Below are 21,052 nucleotides of genomic sequence, written 5' to 3'. Positions count from 1 at the left end.
GACCCACATGGCGCAGAAGACCTCTCCTGTCTTGCCTGCTAATGCCCTCAGCAGTGTATTTCATCAATCTGCCTGTTCTGCTCACCAGTCTGTCTCTGGTGAATCCTCTCACTGCCCCTGTACCTCTGGCTTGTACCCCAGTTCTGTATGCATAAATAAATAAATCTTTAAAAAAAATTCTATGGTGGTGGTACAGGGGTGATTTGGTGATGGGAAACCCGCGGGGATTACAATCGAGATGGAAAAAAAATGTGCAAAATGATGTAAAAATAAAGTTTGTAATAAATAAAAAAAGGAAAAAAATTCTATAGTAAGATAATCTAGAGTGATTAGAACAATTAATTAGTAAGACATCCTTCCTCTGAAGAAAGTGCCATGGTCCTTTTTCAAAGTAAGATGCACAAGATAATACAGAAAGGCATAAGAACAATATTTTTAGAAATTTTATATCTTATTTTGTTTAAAAACAGGAAAGAAAACAAGTCAGTATTTGCCAATATATCATCTACTGATTGAGAGTGGTCATGACAGCTACTTCATATTTGGGCGTCTTTCTTCCTCTGTTCCCAACCCCTAAACTCCTGCCCCCTCCAGTAGCCTCAATTCTTCAGTCATATTTCTTGGATCTAATTCAGTTTAGTTTTGTCAGTTCCTTGTTGTTGTTTTTTTTCTCTGTATTCTGCATATGAATGAAATCACCCAGTATTTGGTCTTCCTCCTTCTGACTTATTTCACTAATCATACTCCCCTCCAGGTCCACTCATGTTGTCATAAAGCACAGGAGTTGTATTCCATGTTCTTAATCCAAATTTTCTTGCCTGCCCATCTATCTTTGTGTACATAGGCTGTTTCCATAATTTAGATATTAGACAAAGTAATGGTTCATTATTGTATAAAACAAACATAGAAGTGCTTAGATCCCTTCAAATTAATATTTTTTTTGCATAGATACTAGGTGTGGACAGTGGTTTATATGATAGATATATTTTGTAATATTTTGAGAAATCACAAAACTGTTTCACATAAGGGCTGGACCAATCTACATTCACACAAAAAGTGTACAGTTTTTCTCTCTACACCCTCACCATATTTGTTTGGACTTTTTTGCTGAGTCTCCCCAAACTAGACCCACAGCTGTTCCTGTTTTTGTCATTTTACCAACACTCTCCTCTGCTAACATCTGATGTGTTCTTTCCCACTTTCCCTCACACGTCCAGTTTCCACAAATTTCACCTCTTCTGTGAAGCAATTCATAGCCATTTGCATTATACCAATCTTTTCCTTCGCTTAACTTTAATGGTGTCATTCACTAGTACTATGTGACACCTTTATACTTCCTGCTAGGTAGGTTTTCACGTCTTTCTTCCAAAGCAAATAAAGGTGCTCATAGGTGATGAACATTAATTATGGCTCATCTGGCTCATCCAACTGTAGGTCCCACTCAGCTCTTAACAAGGTGTTCGATTAATTGCTTCCTCGGTTGATTTCAAATCTAATTTGAGGTGCAGAAGTATTCAAAAAGAAACCCATTTGATGACCTACAACATGTTGTTAAATATCTGAGACTCTCTGGATAGGAAAGGTCTGCCACACCGTGTGGGTCACCTCCCTGACTGGGTGACGAATTTGTGCTGCAGTGGCTGTGGACAGCTTCACAGTGCTGCACTTTATCCCCTCGCACCACCAGGGAGTCCTACTCCCCAGTTCTTGTAGGCATAAATAAATAAATTTTTTAAATAAATTTAAAAAGACAAATTAACAGAATTCTCTGTGAAACTAAAGAAAGCTGGCAGTGGGGGAAATTGCTTTTAGTTTCTTATTATGTGCAAGAGCAACTATTTTAAATGACTTACATTTCTTATTAAGAAATGTTCATGCTTTAGTTTGATTATCTTAAAAATATTGGGTAACCAGCAATCAAAAAAGATAAACTCATGCCTTTTGCAGCAACATGGATGGAGCTGGAAGGGATCATGCTTAGTGAGATAAGCCAGAAAGAAAAGGAAAAATACCAGATGGCTTCACTCATGGTCAGAGCAGGACCACTGGGAAAAACAGTAATAATAATAATGAAAAACTATATACCAGAGACATTTTATGGGGGTGGAGTGGGGAATGGGATCAAAAATGAGGGATGGGAATGCAGGGGACTATGGTGATGGCACAAGGGTGAATTGGTGGTGGGAAGCCCATGGGGACTACAACTAAGATGGGAAAAGGCACAAAATGATCTAAAAATAAACTATTATAAAAATAAAAATAAAAAAATATCGAGTAACTATTCAAACTTTTTAGTGCTCTTTTTTTTTTTTTAAGTTAATTTACAGTCCTAGAGATGTTGGAATTTAGCTATCCCACATAGACAGGTACAAGTAAAGACAGTTACTTTGATGCAATTATAAAATGCAGATTATTTTTCACTCAGACAAATTTGAAAGAATAATTTGTGGGAAAGTAACAAAAAACATTTCTTTGCAGGTATGATTGGTATCTCATTAACAGGAAGACCTGGTTCAGTTCACACCTATCGTTAGGTCACAATGCATAAGATTGAGTTTGGCTAGGAGAGGAATCAGTAAGTTTTCATTAAATTAAACAATGTCACTATAAGACAAAGAAAACCTTAACATTTTCCACTTTTATGTGTTCCTAATGATACTTTCTTTATACCCTTCCTGCATTATACAAGATACATAAATAAATGGAAAGTTGAAAATAGCACAATCATGGCAATAACATACCTGCCAATCTCAAGACAGTCAGTGAACTGTTAAGAGAATATAGTTACCTTCGTATTTCTCTGACATCTTGTTAGCAGTACAATGGTGTTCCCTGTGTGTGCTTTTAAAAATAAAAAAGCCACTTGTGTGTTCAACACAGACACAATGTCGGGCTTCTTCCGTTGTTAAACCTAGGAAATGGAGCAAAAACAAAAAACCTTGAGAATACACCACTGAGAACTCAGCAAAGAGGAGCTTGAAGGCTTGGACACTCTGGATTCCACAGGTTATCTCTATCAAGGCCCCATGTGTGATCCTACAACTTCATTGCTTTTATCTACAGATTCAGTCCCTCATAGAGCCAGACGAGAGATGTATTTCTAAGCACCTACCTTCTTTCCCTTCAACTGGCCCTAAAAAGCACAAGTTCACTGTGGTCTTTCTCATGGGGATCACATTGATCTCTGTTGCCTCGACACAGTGAACCCCTAAGTTTTCCCCTCCTACTGGTCACTCTATACCCCTGTAAATCAAGAGAGGGTCTATGCGCTGTTGGCTGCTTCCATATCTGGCCTTCTTTCTCGGCCACGGTTCAATCTGTGGGACCAAAGTCCACATTCCATTTTTTCCTGTCTGTCAACTAAAATGTTTAACTTACTGGCCAGCTCTCTGTTCCCTGAGCACTTACTTTCATATTTCTCTGTGCTTCCTGTCTTTAACTCAGGTTCTTACTCCAATTCTCCCTCTACAAATCTTTTATTATGCTTACAGAAATTTTGACTTCCTAGCCTATGAACCCTCCTTCTCAAGGTTTTCAATGTTCTATTTCCTGATGTTAACCCTAACATATTGTTTCCCCTGTTTTCTCCAAGAGAGATTGACACTGCCTCATTTTCTCATTCAGTGTGGAAGGTGGTATTGAGGTTTTCTTACATTTTCAGTGCTACTTCCTTAAGATAACTCTTTACACTTTTCTAGGTCTTATAAAAACCATGATGCTCTGAGGCTTAGGCCATCCAGTTCTAACACTTTTAATCTTCATTGTCTTTTTCCCCAAAGTTCCATGCATCATTTGTTGAAGATTTTGCTTTCTAAATCACTCTTTCCCACCATCTTGCCACTATTCTCAACAAATACAAAACGCATATATTTTGTAGTCTGAAAACAATCTAAATGCCACAAAACAGATGGTTATGGCAAGAAGGTGTGATATAAATACACAATGGAAATTCTAAATGATAAAAAATCTCATTTGTGGGCCAGCTGGTAGTCGAGCTGGTTAAAACACAGCTCTAAGAAGCTAACGCCATTTCAGCATAAGTTTGATCCCTGCCCTGGAGGTGATCCACATGGCGCAGCAGACCTCTCCTCACCCGCCCACTGCTCCCCTCAGCAGTGTACTTCATCAGTTGGCATGTCCTGCTCCCCACTCTGTCTCTGGTGAATCCTCACACTGCCCCTACACCTCTGACCTGTACCCCAGTTCTGTGTGCATAAATAAATAAATCTTAAAAAAGAAATCATTTGTGGCAACATGGATGGGGCTAGAAAGGATTATGCTAAGAGAAATAAACCAGAATAGTAAAGATAAATACTGGATGGTATCATTTATAGATGGGATATAGAGAAACCAAACAAAGGTTATTAAACATTAAAACTAACCTTTGAAATCTGATCACAGAACTTAAGGAGGGGGTGGGAACCAGATGGGGAAGGAGCACCGTGGACGTGGGAATCCTATACTTCCAAAACACTAACAAGAATTTAACCCAATGGTGCTTCCATAAAATATGGTATACAGATTTCAGAGACTGAGTGAGATACTCTGATTATGTATAGATTACATTGATATTGCCTATATGGTTAAGTTAAGGGGCACTGACATTTCCTTTTTCTTAACAGCTTTACAAATAACCTTACCTGCTAGTTGTAACATCAACATTAGAATCTGATTCTACTGAATTTTAGTTATAAATTGTTTGCGAAACTCAAACACATGAGATGTGTTGTTTTAATATGAACTCTTAAGGACTATAAAGTTTAGTGTTTTATACAAACACTGGTATTTATGGTTGTAGACTATATTAAACATGGGAAGGTGGTCATAAAGACTAGGATACAGACTGCATGTCACGGTGAAGATGAAACCTAAAAGCATAAATGAGGATGAAATTGAGTAGAAGTTCTGCCTATTTCAGAGTTTTTAATAGTTTGCCGTATTTAAAGAGATGCATTACAAATTGAAATTAAAAAGATCTTGGGTGCAACTTTCATGTATACCTTGCATCTTTAACTCTAACAAAAGCAATAAAAGGCTGTTTTGATCAGTCTAAATAAATTAATCATTTTTCTTCTGTTACTGTCCTTAGAAGGTGAGTGCTAATTCTTGATGCTTAACCTTTTCTTATTCTTTCATTAGATTTTTATTAGTGAAAGTTAAAGTATATGTGTCCAATTAGTTAACTATAACATAGTTAATTTAATTTGCTGAGGGTTTTGGGGAAATTTGTGAAGAGTTCACCATGGTGGTACAGTGACTTTATCAGTGAGTTTCTCTGGAAACTTCTTCCTCCCATCAGCGGGTCTGAAGTTCACTGCCTGACCTCTGTCCACTGTGGTCAAGGAGTTGATGCTGCACCACTGGACTCCCAACCCTGAGTGTCTCTTTGCTGTGACCACAGAGGTGAGTAAATTGTAAATGTCCTCACTACTCTGACCAGGCAAAGGTGAACGGTGCTACTCAAAATTGTCATACTAGTAAATAATAGGTGAATAATTTTTCTCCTCTAATGGAGAAGAGAAAATGCCCTCCGAACAAAGGAGTTTAAAATTATCATCTTGTGTAATTATGATTTAAATTTGTTTAAGGTTTTCACTGTATACCTGAAATAATTTTCACCTTGCATACTGAAGCAATGTCAACTTTTATTCAAGGTTTTGAATTGGGTTTTGCAATGTCCCAATAGAAGAATAAATCAAGGGATGCAAATAAAAAGCAATTTAGTTTCATTCTTCTTAAAGAAAGCACTATAAAATATTCAAGTTTTTTTTTTTTTTCAAACAAAAACTAAGACAATACTCTAGGTAAAGGGAGAGTTATGGCTAGCTAAAGGAAGAGGGAATGGAAAGAAAGGGATTAAGTAAGACTATATAACCATTAAGAGAGTGTACAAAACTAGATGAGCACACTGGAGAATTCCCCTTCTGTCTCAGTGGACTTCACCTTAACCACAATTAAAGTTGTGCACCAATATTATCACTGTGACTTTGAAGAACATCTCTCCCTTTATTGAATATGCATTACATACAAGCATATCTTGTTGAATATAATAAATGTACATATATACACAAAAAACTATATATAAAAACTATATATAATATGTGGGGATACTATATATAGTCTGCATGTAAGTTGGTATGTACAGTTATGTATTTCTAGCTCCATATTACATATAACTTCCTTTCCTTCCCCATTTTGTGTATGTGTCTGTCTGCCTGCTCTACTTTATTCATAAAGAGATAGAAGGTGGAATGTTTCAGTAGAAAAGTAGTTTTTCACTTTTTATTTGGACTACAGGGGCTCAACTATTAAAATGCTGGATGAGTGATTAAAGTTCTTTAACTTTCCTGATCTTTAAGCTTTTAGAGCTCTTACTCTGAATGCATAATGAGTATAGCTTATCAAGTAAGAAATTATTCTTTGGGCTACGGCAGCAGTGACCAGAAATAATTTAAACCCAAGGGTGAGATGAAACCAAGTCAAGGGCCAGAGATTCCCCCTAGCAATATTTGTTCAAATTAATGTTGATGCTGTTCCTGTTGGCAATAGACATCAAATTCAACCTGCAAATACTTCTCCAGTCGAAAGGATAACTGAAATGAAACAAAGGGAGTAGGCAATTTGGAAATCCTATCACAGTATATATCTCAGATTTCTGTAACTGACAGGTACAAGTTTTTAAAGATTTTCCTCATGAAAATCCTTCTTAAAAAGATGTATGCCTTTTTTTTGTTTTAACAAGTATATAAAAAGGTATATCCACTCACTTAAGGTTTGGAAGGACTCAGGGCAGAACCATTAATCATTAGTATTTGCCATAAAGCGATCTAAGAACAGAGGAACTGAAAGTCCACTGACCCCCGATTTGGACTGACATTGATTTTTTTTTTAAAGATTTATTTATTTATGCATACAGAACTGGGTACAGGCCAGAGGTACAGGGATGGTGAGAGGATTCACCAGAGACAGAGTGGGGAGCAGAACAGGCAGATTGTCAAAGTACACTACTGAGGGGAACAGCAGGCAGGCCAGGAGAGGCCTGCCACGCCATGTGGGCCACCTCTGGGGCAGGTGGGATCGAACTCATGCGGAAGTGGCTTTAGCTTCCCAGTGCTGTGCTTTAACCCACTGTGGCACTAGGGAGGACCCCTGACATTGATTTTTTTAAAATGAATTCTTGTTTTCTTTTACACATTAAGTGATCAAAAGTTTTATTTGATTTGGGAGTTGACCAGTTGGACTCTGGTCACTATACACTTTCCTAATCAAGTCCTCAAGACATGACAACTCATCTCAAGAACTAATGTCATTTCACAGGAATCTGAAAAGAAATGTATCCAAAGTTTCATAAATAGTAATAATAATCCATCTTTAGTAATACCTAAGAAACTGGCCCTCCCTGGTGGCGCAGCGGGTTAAAGCACAGCACTGAGAATCTGAAGCCACTTCCGTATGAGTTCGATTCCCGCCTGCCGCCTGCCCCGGAGGAGACCACATGGCGAGCCAGACCTCTCCTGACCCGCCCGCTGCTCCCCTCAGCAGTGTACTTCGTCGATCTGCCTGTTCTGCTCCCCACTCTGTCTCTGGTGAAGCCTCTCACCGCCCCTGAGCCTCTGGCCTGTACCCCAGTTCTGTATGAATAAATAAATAAATCTTTAAAAAAAAAATACCTAAGAAACCAAGATTTATTTATAAGCTATAAGGTTTGCTTATATTGTTTATACTGTTGTCTCATATGGGAAATATCACTGATCATATCCAAAATATAAGGTTGCAACGTACCTCACATAATAGTTCTACACATTTGGTTTCAAGTTTTACTACTAGTAGTGGTTATCTGGCCCACAATTAGCTAGTTTCTTGCCAAATCCTTACCTGCCCTTTAATGTATGCCCTTGACTTTTAATTAAAATCAGTGAAACAAAACAGGATGCTAGTAAATTTATAAATGTTATATAAATTTTATTTTTATTCTATAAATTATCATCTACTATAAAATGATGTCAGTAAATTACTTTTTAGAATTTGCCTTCAGAACAAATTACATTTTCCTTGAGGTAATGGCATACATCTCCCTTTTTTTATGGTAATTACTGTGTAACTGATGATGATCCTAGACATTTGAAAATTTGAAGATAAATATGATGCCCATATCACAGAAATTAGGCATATTTATTTGGTTTTTGGTTTTACCTATTTTTATTTCATTTACTTGAGTATATACTTTTCATTGTTCTTTGTATCATTTTGGAAATAAAGCAGAGTCTAAAGGAAGCCAACAAAGAAGAAAAAAATGTATTGCATGCTAGTCTATCAGTTAGAAAAATAAGGGCTGAAGAAAGTATACCTGAATTCTTTATTTCCTCTCGGCTAAACTGATAGAGGAGGTCATATACTCCCCCCAAGGAGCCAGAAGTGAAATAGTGAGTCCCGAAGTCATCAAATATCCGGCTGTATAAAGCAGAGTTATATTCCAGGGGCAGATGGTTAAGCGCTTTTAAAAAGACATCAGAGAGCTGCAGGTCCTTAGTTTTCATGGTGAAATTTAATGTTTTGATCACCTTATGGATCCTAATAAAATTAGAATCCTAAATGGAAGAAAAGAGTAAACAAAAAAAGATGATTATGGGCAATGAAAATTTGCTGTATCGAGCATTTAAATGTCAATGATTTTAACATTCACATGATATTTGCATGGCCACCACATCATATAACACTCACATGGCTACAGGAAGTCATGTGATGGCCATGTGAATGCCATATGATAGTCAAGAATGTTAGGTGACTAATGTGGAAATCACGGCAATGTCATGAAATCACCATGTGACATTATATGTTAATGTAATGGCTATGTTAATGTCAGGCAGTAGGCATTCTAATACTAATACAATGGTCATGTGGCTGTAATGTGATGAAATGATCACACTAATGTCACGAAAATGTTACCTGTTGGTCCTGTTAATGCTGTGGGATTATTGTGCTAATGTCATGTGTCAAGTGGTAGCCAGCCAAACATCATGTTATGGCCATGTTATTGTCATGCTAACACATAAGTGTCATGTCAATGTCATACTGGTATCAGGTAATCGTCTGTGAATGCCATGCAGTGGTCATGATAATGTCATGCAATGGACACACCAACCCCATGTAATGACCACACTAGAGGTATGTGACCATCAGGCTAATTTCATGTGATGCTTACACTAATGGCATGATATGACCATGCTAATATCATACAACCAGCATACAAATGTCATGTCATGGTCATTTCTACTATAATAATACAACAATTTTAACTCTATTGCAACTTCTCACATACAAAATTATAATATTCTTTTTACTTTACAGTATCTTAGATTCTTCAAAGTACTAATCAGATAAAATTATCTCAGTAACGTAAGCTGTGTAACTGAGTCATATATTCATTATCCAAAAGAGGTCAACCATCAGGAAAAAGGAAATCTTTTGTCAATTGTGGCTGCATCCTTACTGAATTTTCACTCATAATTTCCTTGTTAATGCAAAAAGGATTCTGTAAAATTTCCACGAGAAAATCATGCAGATAGTATTCAAATCATAGTTTTGACACCGATTGGGAAAAAATATGAGTTCTTTACATTGATTTGTCTGTGAAATGTCCCCTAATGCACAGATGAGGCACAGCAGGTGACATTTCATACCCTCTTTCACTCCAAAATGTAAGATTGAATATTATTTAAGGGTTAAAATAAAACAAAATTATTTATATTTTCTTTTCCCCACTCATAAATAAAATATTGGACTGAGGGTTTTTCTTAGTTGTTTCTTGTTATGTCAGGTTAATTTATTATTAAGTGGTTGCAATTATGTGTAAAATATCATTCCATTAGATTGTAGTCAAAGACATTTGTGATTGTATCTATAATCTTTTTTTTTTTAAAAAAAAGTTTACATCTGGGCCCTCCCTGGTGGTGCAGCGGGTTAAAGCACAGCACTAAGAAGCTAAAGCCACTTCCGCATGAGTTCGATTCCACCTGCCCCAGAGGTAACCACATGGCGCGGCAGACCTCTCCTGGCATGCCCGCTGCTCCCCTCAGCAGTGTACTTCATGGATCTGCCTGCTCTGCTCCCTGCTGTCTCTGGTGAATCTTCTCACCCTCTGCATCTCTGGCCTGTACCCCAGTTCTGTATGAATAAATAAATCTTTAAAAAAAAGTTTACATCTGTCTGATATCTCAATTTTAGCAATTTATAGAGTCTGAGTAATTGTAACAGAAAGCAGAATACATGTTAGCAAAACAACAATCTTTTATTATAGCTAAAGATTATTAAAGTCACTTTCCTATATGCTATTACTATGTTACAAAACAACTGTTAACAAGAAGAAGAAAAAAGTAATCACAAGGACTGGAAAAGAGCCTGTTCCATCTATCTTTCCCTTTTTCCTCTTCTTCCTTCATACCCTCCTTCTTGTCTTCTCAACTTTTATTGCTTATTATGGACACAGAACTGAATAAAAGGGACAAAGTCTGTGTCTTTGTGACGCTTACATTTTAAGTGCACATCAATTCTACTTGTAAGCTTAATACTTGCATTTTGTCACTGAACCTTAGTTTTTCAAAGTTGGAGGAGGGTGTGCTGCAGGAAGAAATGCACTCACGCCTTAAGTGCTTCAAAAGCCTGTGCAGATATAAGTACTGAAATGGATAGTACAAATTTCTGGGTTGCTTTGTAAACTAAATCTTCTAAACAACAAGTACAATTTGGGTGACTCACCTTAGTCCAAGCATTCCACTTACCAGTGCATGGTGACTAAAAAGTTTTTAGATTAAAAATATATGCTAGTATATTATAAACCATGCATGCATGAGTTCTTTAAACATTTTGTAGGGCCTTGCTTTATATTAACCACTTTCTGTGAGTTCGATTTTTTAAAGTAAGTCAGAAAAGCACTGACTCTGAAGTAAATGGTATTTTGATTTTGACAGAGATTACCTGTCCAACAAATATGCAGTCTGATCTGTGATTGATGAAATAAGTAAATAAAGCACAAAGCTCTTCTGAATAAGTTGGATTGATTTTGAAGTTGGTGGTATCTTGTTTTCACTATTGAAGATTAAGAGGTTGCAACAGCATTTTCTATTTTATGCATTTATTTTTAAAGGTTGAATTTACTTATGCACACAAGAACTAAAGTACAAGCCAAAGGTGTGGGGGGTGAGAGTATTCACCAAAAACAGAGTGGGAAACAGAACAGTGGGAATGACTGAAACACACTGCTGAGGAAAGTTAACAGGTGCGAGTGGAGAGGTCTGTGATGCCATGTGGGTTAACTCCCTAGCCACCGATTGAACTTGTGCTTCAGTGTCTGCTGATAGCTTAACAGTACAGTCTTTAACCCCTCTACCACCAGGAATGCCCTGATTGTCAAAATTTTTTATAATCATTTGTGCTTTCTTTACTTTTGCTTGCCCACTTTTCCCTTTAGCATTTATTTATCAATTTACTTTAGTTTTATCTTGGGCTAACATATACCCACAAGTCCTCTGTGAACAGGTGGACTAAAAGTGTTGCCTGGTGTAGGCTGCCAGACAAGCCAATAGGCCATACTAGAACAAAAAGTATCAAATCACAATTAATCATTGTCTTAATGTTGAGTATATTAAATATAAATTAGCTGAATTTTCTTAGCCAAGGCTAAAAGTTCCAGATTAAAAAACAAAGTGTGATAATTCTAAGAAATATATGCTTCCTCGTGTTATTGCACCATTGAGCAATAGCCAAAAACTAGGAACAATCTAAATACTTACTAAATAACAAAGGTGTGGCATATACAATGGAATACTACTAAGCTATAAAGAAGATGAAATCCTGACATTTGAAACAATATATATGAAACTAAAGAGGAATATGTTTAGTGAAATAAGCCAAGCAAACAAAGAAAAAAATCATATGATTTCATCCATGGGTCGTATATAGAGAAACCAAACAAACTAAATACACCACAAATAACATTTTGGACTATACGGTCAATTAGTCGCTAGAAGAAGGAAAGAGGCAAGTGGAGTGGATAAAGCAGAGAAAAGGTGGCAATGGTATGGTGAAGGATAGATTTGGATTTTTAACAATGAACTTAAAGTAGTGCCGACACACTGATTCTCAGTAATGAACTCCAGTAATGCACACCTGAAAATAATAAAAATGCTATAATGCAATGTTACTTTGACAAAGATAAAATATTAATGTCACCTAAAACACTAAGACAAAGTTAAAATAAACACAGCCATAACACATGCAAAAAGGAAGCATCATACATATTACCTGTATCACTTTTGAAGTGGGATATAACAAAACAAAATTGAAACTATTTGTATCTGTGTTAGCATCTTAATGGTGCGATATTAGAAAAAATCTCTATCACTGCATGATTTCTGGAATTAATGTTAATTTTCAGGAGAGAGTAAAAAGACCAAGAACCATTTTTGTTACCTTTTTGTGGGAGGCTTGAATGGCTTGTTTGAAGTTAGAACTACGGGATTTGCTATTTGAAAACATCCCAAAAAACAAAATGGGTATATAAAAAAAGCTATTGTGTCCTTCATCAGCATGCATGTTTTGATTATCTCTCGTTTCAAAAGAAACTAAGTCCTCATAGAAATCTGCTTCCAAGTCATCTTCTTTGGTTTGTACCTAAGGAAACACAGAACAAGTAAGATATACTTTAGTAAATATAGGAGCTACCTGTGACTATCTACTGCAGTGATCTTTCATACCTCCATGCATACGAGAAGTATTTACTGGGAATCATTTTGCTGCATCAAGAAATAATGTTGGTCCACATCATCAGGGAGGCAATAGGAAAGAGACAGTCAGACAGTTAATTCAAGGTACTAAGTATTGTAGTGTCAATAGGATTGCCACAAGTAACTATAAACCCAGAAAGGTAATAACAGAAAAGTCTCCCTCAAGGAAACGATCTCCTAAACTGAGATTAAAAGGGCTGATAGCAATGAGAATTATTTTTAGCCTGCCTGTGAATTTAATGTTGTATGTTATCAAATTTAAGGATTTTTTAAAAAAAACTGAGGCCTAAAAAAGGAGGGCAGGTGCTTTAGTTCCACCCCAACTCCTTGGCCTTCTTTTTTTTTTCTTTTTGAATAAGAAATTTATTTATGTTATATATATTATTTGTGTAATATATATATTTATATTATATTTATATAAATTTTTAAAGATTTGTTTATTTATGCATATAGAACTGGGGTACAGGCCAGAGGTCAAAGTCAGTGAGAGGATTCACCAGAGACAGAATGGGGCACAGAATAGGCAAACTGATGAAGTACACTGCTGAGGGGAGCAGTGGGCGGGTCAGGAGAGGTCTGCTGCACCATGTGGGTCACCCCCATCCATGCTTGGGTGCTGAAGCAGCTGTGGCTAGCTTCATGGTGCTGCACTTCAATCCGTTGTGCCCACAGGAAAAGCCCATTAGTTAGTTTTTTTATTAATCGTTATTTTTCTTCTTAGATCATTATAGTCCCCCGTTTTCTTCCAGTGTATCACCCAAGAGTCATCACCATATTCCTTTGTGTTTTTCCCTTCCCTATTTTGTATGCCTCAGTTTTGTGGGCCGTTTGCTAGTTTAAAATTTTTCTTGACCTTTGTTTCTCTATATTCCTCTCACCCTGTCCACCCACCCCCCTGTACCTCTGGCCTGTACCCCAGTTCTGTATGCATAAATAAATAAATCTTTCAATAAAAAGAAATAATAATGGGTTCCACACCTTTGCATCTCTGCAATGAAAAGATGCAATTTTTCCTTCTTAAAAATAGTCCTTTTTTTAAGGAGGAAGGAATTAAATCCTGACTGCTTTCCTCTAGCATCAGCATAGAACCAGAAATCCTTCCTTTCAAGAATTTACATTCTTAAAATCAATGACTCACTGTTTCTACTTATATAAACTAATAGTCAAACTTGTGTTTAATAGAGCAGCCATCTCCTGTGTAGAGATGCACAAGAATAAAATGGGTTAGACTGCTTCCTTCTCACTTTGATTATCTAATAAACTTTGTCTGTAACTGACAAAAATAAACTCTTTGAGACTTGGTTTTCAGTTAGCACATACTAACCATACTTAACTATATTAGAGTCAAGGAAATACATTTAAAAAAACTATTACAAAAAAAAAACTATTACAGTAGATGGCACACATGATTTGGGTGATTTGGTGATGGGAAGCCCTCGGGGATTATAACTGAGATGGAAAAAGGCATGTAAATGCCTTTTATAATGTAAAAATAAACTATTATTTTAAAAAAACAAAACAAAACTATTGCAATAAATCAAGTGAGTAGGAAATTTAGAGGCATCACAAGACCAGGAGCAGGGAGTAGAAGTAGAAATGATGAACACGGTTGTTGAACCAACTATAAAAGTGAAAAATCCTTAGGCTTCAAGTGCTATAGCAAGTTTTAGATGCTACAGAAAGTATCCAGAGGCACAGACCAGAGGTGAGGATATGGAGATTGAGGCCACTGCAGAGAATCACTGGTCCTTATAAATCATCTTAGTCATATCCCAGAAGTGATTAATTTCACTACAGTTAACATTTCCCCAAAGCAATGACCCCTCCTCCAAAGACCACTGTATTGGCACACTGTCTGCCTTGGCAAAAGGCAGCTCTCCTACCTTTTGAGAAGGGAAGGGAAACAATTTTCTTCTCCTTTCCCTTTTCTACATAAAAAAAAAGTCCTTTTGGATATTACCAATAGTATTTGCCTCCTGGGGAAACTCACAACATGTCACTGAAAGGGGAACTTCAGTGAAACTTTTCTCAGAAGTAACCCAATGACCTGCTCACTGAACCCCACCCACACCTTTTCAAAACGACATCACAGGGGTATGGAAGTTAGGAAGAGAGAAAATGGAGCATATTTAGAAGGTAAAGTGATAGAAGTTGTTGACCAGATAAATGAATAGGAGATGTGTGTGTGTATGTATGTGTGTGTGTGTGTGTGTGTGTGTATGTATGTAAGGGGGTGGGGATAGGAAGGGAGGCAAATGGGAATCCTGTTCCATTAAAGGCAATACAGAAGCCAAGGCAACTTTTGAAAAGAGAAAGATGAGTTCTTTTAGTGGTGTATACAGAACCCCTGGGCCCACTCTTACAAACTCCATTTTCCCAGGTTTCTCCAGGAAGTGATGTTAACCAAACTCCAGGGGAAAGGCTTAAATTTCCATTTTACATATTATTGCAAGAATCCTTCTGAGTCCATCCTATCTTATGAGCTGATATCCTCAATGCATTTGCTTTTGTGTTTGAAGAAAGAAAGGGGGGTGGGTTTGTAAGGAGAGGCAGGTGAGAAAAAAGAGACAAGAGGGATGGCAGACAGAGTGGCCCCTGGCTTTCTGAGATGCAAGGTTACAGTTGAAACCTGCAGTTGTGATCTTCCCAAGGAATTCAGGGAGGATTTGAGGGGTTGCAGAGTTTTGAAACTTTTAGGTTTTGGATACACCAAGAGAACACTGGAAGAATCAAAGTCTGGCACTGTCAGGCTTTGCAGTCTGCTGGCAACCACAAATGCTTATCAGACAGTCCACAGCAAAGCAGTGACTCCAGGAAAGGAGAAAGCTTCCTGAATAAGTGACAGAACTATGGAGACTAAATTTATGGTGGCTGATCTCCGTATCCAGCAGTTGTGGAGGAGGCAGGGGAACCCTGAGGAGCAGAATTGTTCCTGTCTTCTATTCTAACTTCCAGTCCAACTGCCTCCATGCCTTTCTAATTCTTGTGCACCTCTCAGCCTATTATTTCACCTGTCTTAATCAACTCCAATATTATAGAAGGAAAATCAGATGCTGCTGAATCCTTCCTTCACAATTATTTTCAATAAGGTATAGTTTATATTTGTACAGCTGCCTGCTAATGGCATAAACAAAACCATGAGAAAAATGGAACGTAAACTAACAGCTTATGACCTCGGGTCCACTCATTTCCCAATTATCACCACAACCTTCCTCAGCAGTTCTGTATCACCTAAAACTCAAGGACAGAGAGCTGGAGATCATTGTAAGTAGCTATTGGACAAGTTGAAGATGGCATCAGAGTAAAGATGCCACGATCACTGTGTCCAGGCTCGCACAGGAATTTAGTACTGAAAACGGACTATAGACTTACATACTACGAGTTTCAACCCAAATGAGAACACCCTGGAGTCATTAGAAGGAAGATAACTGAGGGAGAATCGGTGATTGGGGAGTTCCGTTAAGGGAACTCCTAGCTGGAAGCACCACAAACAGGATGAGCAGAACCCTGCAACTTGGGGGGGCACCCAGGCTCTAGTGTAGCAGACAGAGGTTTGCTGGTCATTCGGCTTGGTGAGTGGAACCCAAGCTGTGGGAAAAGACTATGCAAGTGGGCACATAGAGCCTGGGAGGTGGGGAGAAAAATCTGGTGATCTGGTGACAGGGGCAGCAGCAAGACTTGCAACTCTTTCACCCACCCCCACAGCATAGGCCTGGAGGCTTGTTCCTGGCATTAGTCACTAAGGTAGGGCCAGCAAGTTCACAAAGCCCCTGAAATAAAAGGTGGGGGAAAAGGTTAGACTGAATCAAAAAAAGGCCCATTAACACTCCCCCAAGTGGTAGGGACAGTACTCAGGGAGAGACTGCTCTGAGTGGGCAAAAAGAGCACTGGAGGCCTTGAGGGAGGACTGACAGTCTGCATAACTTAGGGGCGTGCAGAATTAGGACTCAAGGTGCTAGTGAACAGCAGTGGCTGTAAAACGTGTGAGCCAGTAAGGCACTTCCTTGCAAGGCCCACAGTGCTCCGAAAATAAACAAAACCAGTGACTGGCTCAACCACAGGCCCAGCTGCAACACTTCTAATGCACCCCACCCCCCATGGCTGATCCAAGCATAGAGGGAACCCAGATCATCAGAAGGCTACAAAGATCAACAGGCACCTTCCAGAGACAAGGACTCAACGAGTTACCAGAAGAAGCTGAACACCACAAGAGACATCGGAGCGTAACTGGCAGAGACAACAGACATAATTCCACACAGTAGAGGCTGGAAAAACAGGAGATACTGAAACAAAACAAGGTTCAGAATACCCTCAACAACTGAAGTGTCTGGAAGTCCCTCTGCCATATCAGAAAGAACATCCAGAAAGAATGCCGGTCAATAATAGCAACACCGTGTCTGAACAAACAGAAAGTATTAGAAAATACACGACAGGGAAAGAAGACAAACTAATATTCAAGCAAGTCCACAGGGGGAAAATTCACCACAAAAAGATCAGTAAGCAGAAACCACCAAAGAAATAGAAGGATGGCTCAGCCTACCAGATAAAGAATTCAGAATCATCATGATAAACAAACAAAAAGAAGATGAGAAGGAAAAAAAATGAAATGAGGCAAGCCATCAAGGATTTGAAGAACACAAAAAAGTAAATGAATGAAAGAAATGAAAAAGAAATAAAACAGTATGAATCAATGAACTGAAGAAAGAAAATGAGATATTAAAAAAAGAAACAGAAGAAATGCAGGAGATGAAAAAGCCACTAGAGGAGATAAAGAATGCTGAGAAAAATTAATGAAAAGAGAATAGATGAAATGGAAGAACGAATTAGCTCCCTTGAAGACACAGAAATAAAGAGAATTAAACAGAAAAAGAGAAATAAAAAGGAAAAGGAATGAAGAAACACTTCAAGAGCTATCTGACACCATTAGGAAAGTAAATATCAGAGTTATAGGTATCCTAGAAGGTGAAGAGAAAGGCCAAGGAATAGAGAAAATATCCACAGAGATAACAGAAGAGAACTTCCCTATATGAAGGAGATAAAAGTAGATATCCAAGAAGCAAGAACACCAAACTACCATGATGACAGGAGAAATACAGCAAGACATATCATAGTAAAACTACCAAGAATACAAGACAAGGAAAAGATAATGAGAATGACAAGAGGGAAGAAACAAATAACCTATAAAGGGAAACCAAACTGGATGACATCAGACTTCTCCAAAGAAACACTATGGACATGAAGAGAGTGGAGAGACATACTCAAATTCCAAAGTATTAAATGACAACCAAGATGACTTTATCCTGTGAAGCTCTCCTTCCAATATGAAGAAACAATAAGGCAAACAGAAACTTTGCAATTTTGTCATGACTAAACCCCCATTCCAAAAAATACTACAAGAAGCCCTCAAACCAAACCCAACAGGAGAATGAACAAGAACAGTTCAAAACAAGGAATAAAAATACCAAAGGACCAAAATGGCAAATGTAGGTGCCAGTATATCAATATTATCTCTAAATGCAAATGGCTTAAACTCATCAATAAAAGACACAGAGTTGCAGGATGGGTTAAAAAACAGAACCCAGTATTCTGCTGTCTGCAGGAAACACATCTAACTGCAAAAGATAAAAACAGATTGAAAATAAAAGCACGGGAAACAGTTCTACAAGTAAATGGACCAAAAAAGAAAGCAGGAACATCTCTACTTTTATATCAGATAAAATAGACTTCAAGCTAAAAAAGGTTAAAAGAGACACAAAAGGCCACTACATTATGATTAAGGGGACAATACAACAGGAAGACATAACAATCATCAACATATATGCACCAAATGAAGGAGCACCAAAATATATCAGGAAACTACTGTCATCTATGAAAACGTATATTAGAAAAAATACATACATAGTAGGAGGCTTCAATACGCCACTCTCCACAATGGACAGATCAACAAGACAAAAAATAAGCAAAGACACTAAAGCTCTGAACAAGGAACTGGACAACATACATCTATAGAATACTGTACCCCAAAAAATCTTAGTACAAATTTTTCTCAAATCCAATGAATCATTCTCTAGGATTGATCACATACTAGGTCATAAGATAAATGCCAATAGATACACTAAGGTTGAAATCATACCAACTATTTTCTCTGACCATGAAGGAAATCAAACTAGAAATAAACCACATAAGGAAGACAAGAAACTCACCTACCACATGGAGACTGAAACCCACACTACTGAAGGACCACTGGATCAATAAGGAGATCAAAGAAGAAATTGAAAAATACCTTGAAAAGAACGACAATGACGACACAAATCTCCAAAACTTATGGGATGCATTAAAAGCAGTTATAGGAGGAAAATATATAGCACTACAGGCTCACATAAAGAGACAAGAAATAACTCAAAGAAACAACCTAATGTCCCACCTTAAGGAACTAGGAGAAGAACAACAAAATAACCCAAAAGCCAGTAAAAGACAGGGGATAATACAGTCAAATCAGAAATAAATGAAATGGATGTTAGAAAAACAGTCCAAAAAAAAATTAATAAAACCAAAAGTTGGTTTTTCAAAAAAAATAAATAAGATAGACAGGCCACTAGCCAGGCTCACAAAGAAAAAAAAAAAAAAACAAGAGAAAGCACAAATAAACAGAATAATAAACGAAAGAAGAGAAATCACAACAGATCCAGCAGAAATCAAAAAAATAATCAGAGAATACTATGAGCAATTATCTGCAAACAAGTTGGACAGTTTAGCAGAAATGGACAAATTCCTACAACTCTACAACCACCCAAAGCTAGATAAAGAAGAAACAGAACTAAACAGGCCAATTACAAGCAAGGAAATTGAAGAAGTAATCAAACTCTCCCCAAAAATAAAAGCCCAGGACCAGATGGATTTACAAATGAATTTTACCAAACGTTCAGAAAAGAATTAGTACCTATTCTACACAGACTCATTCAAAAAAAATCAAAACAGAAGGAAAACTACCACATACTTTCTATGAAGCCAACATCACACTAATACCAAAACCTAACAAAGAAAACACAAAAAAAGAAAACTTCAGACCAATCTCCCTAATGAACACTGATGCAAAAATCCTCAACAGAATCTTAGCAAACAGAATCCAACAATGCATTAAAAGAATAATACACCATGACCAAGTGGGCTTTATCCCAGGAGCACAAGGATAGTTCAACATCTGAAAATCAATTAATTAATGTAATCCATCACATCAACAGACAGAAAAATAAAAAACACATAATCATATAAATAGAGGCAGAGAAGGCATTCGACAAAGTTCAACACCCACTTATGTTTAAGGCCCTCGAAATCCCCGGAATAGAAGGAACATACCTCAACATGATAAAAGCCATATATAACATTGGAAGTTCTAGCTAGAGCAATAAGACAGGAAAAAGACATACAAGGAATACAAATAGGGAAAGAAGTAAAACTGTCTTTATTTGCAGATGATATGTTAATCTACATGGAAAACCCTAAAAACTCCACAGAGAAGTCAAAACCATCAACCAGTTTGGCAAGGTAGCAGGATATAAAATCAACACACAAAAATCAGAGGCCTTCCTATACACAAACAACTAATCAGAAGAAACAGAAAAAAAAAACCCTTTTCAATTAAAACAAAAAGAATCAAATACCTTGGACTCAACCTAACAAAAGAGGTAAAAGAACTCTACAAAGAAAATTACAAAACACTGTTAAAAGAAATTCAAGAAGACACCATGATGTGGAAAGACATTCTCTGCTCATGGATCGAGAGAATTAACATCATCAAAATGGCCATCCTACCAAAAGCAATATACAGATTTAATGCCATCCAAATAACAGTCTACATGACATTATTCAAAGAAATAGAAAAAAATATTGATGAGATTCATTTGGAACAACAAAAGACCTCAAAGAGCCAAAACTCTCATGATTAGGAAGTAAGAGAATGGAGGCATTACAATCCCAAACTTCAAGTTATACTACACAGCCATAATAATTAAAACTGCATGGCACTGGAACAAGAACAGACATACAGACCAGTGGATTTGGATAGAAAACCCAGATATAAACCCACAGGTTTATGGACAGCTAAACTTCGACAAAGGAGCAAAGAAGATGCAATGGAACAAAAAAAGTTTGTTTAGCGAATGGTGCTGGGAAAACTGGGAAGCTACATGCAAAAAAATGAAACTAGATCACTACCTCTCACCATACACAAAAATCAACTCGAAGTGGATTAAAGACCTAGACATAAGAAC

The 21,052-nt window shown here is 37.3% G+C and overlaps 1 protein-coding gene across 1 annotated transcript in view; it reads right to left on the bottom strand.

Moving 5' to 3' along the window:
* Positions 1 to 21,052, bottom strand: part of C6 (complement component 6) — a 57,455-nt gene that overhangs the window by 19,017 nt on the left and 17,386 nt on the right. The window contains exons 7-9 of the mRNA XM_004678350.2: positions 12,469 to 12,669; positions 8,348 to 8,588; positions 2,789 to 2,911 (exon numbers count right to left, since the gene is read on the bottom strand). Coding sequence (XP_004678407.1) covers positions 2,789 to 2,911; positions 8,348 to 8,588; positions 12,469 to 12,669 — 565 coding nt within the window. The remainder of the gene's footprint in view (positions 1 to 2,788; positions 2,912 to 8,347; positions 8,589 to 12,468; positions 12,670 to 21,052) is intronic.

Source organism: Condylura cristata, unplaced genomic scaffold (genome assembly GCF_000260355.1).
Source record: "Condylura cristata isolate star-nosed mole 26May11 unplaced genomic scaffold, ConCri1.0 scaffold00007, whole genome shotgun sequence".
Lineage (NCBI taxonomy): Eukaryota > Metazoa > Chordata > Mammalia > Eulipotyphla > Talpidae > Condylura > Condylura cristata.
This window is presented reverse-complemented; position numbering and strand designations above follow the sequence as displayed.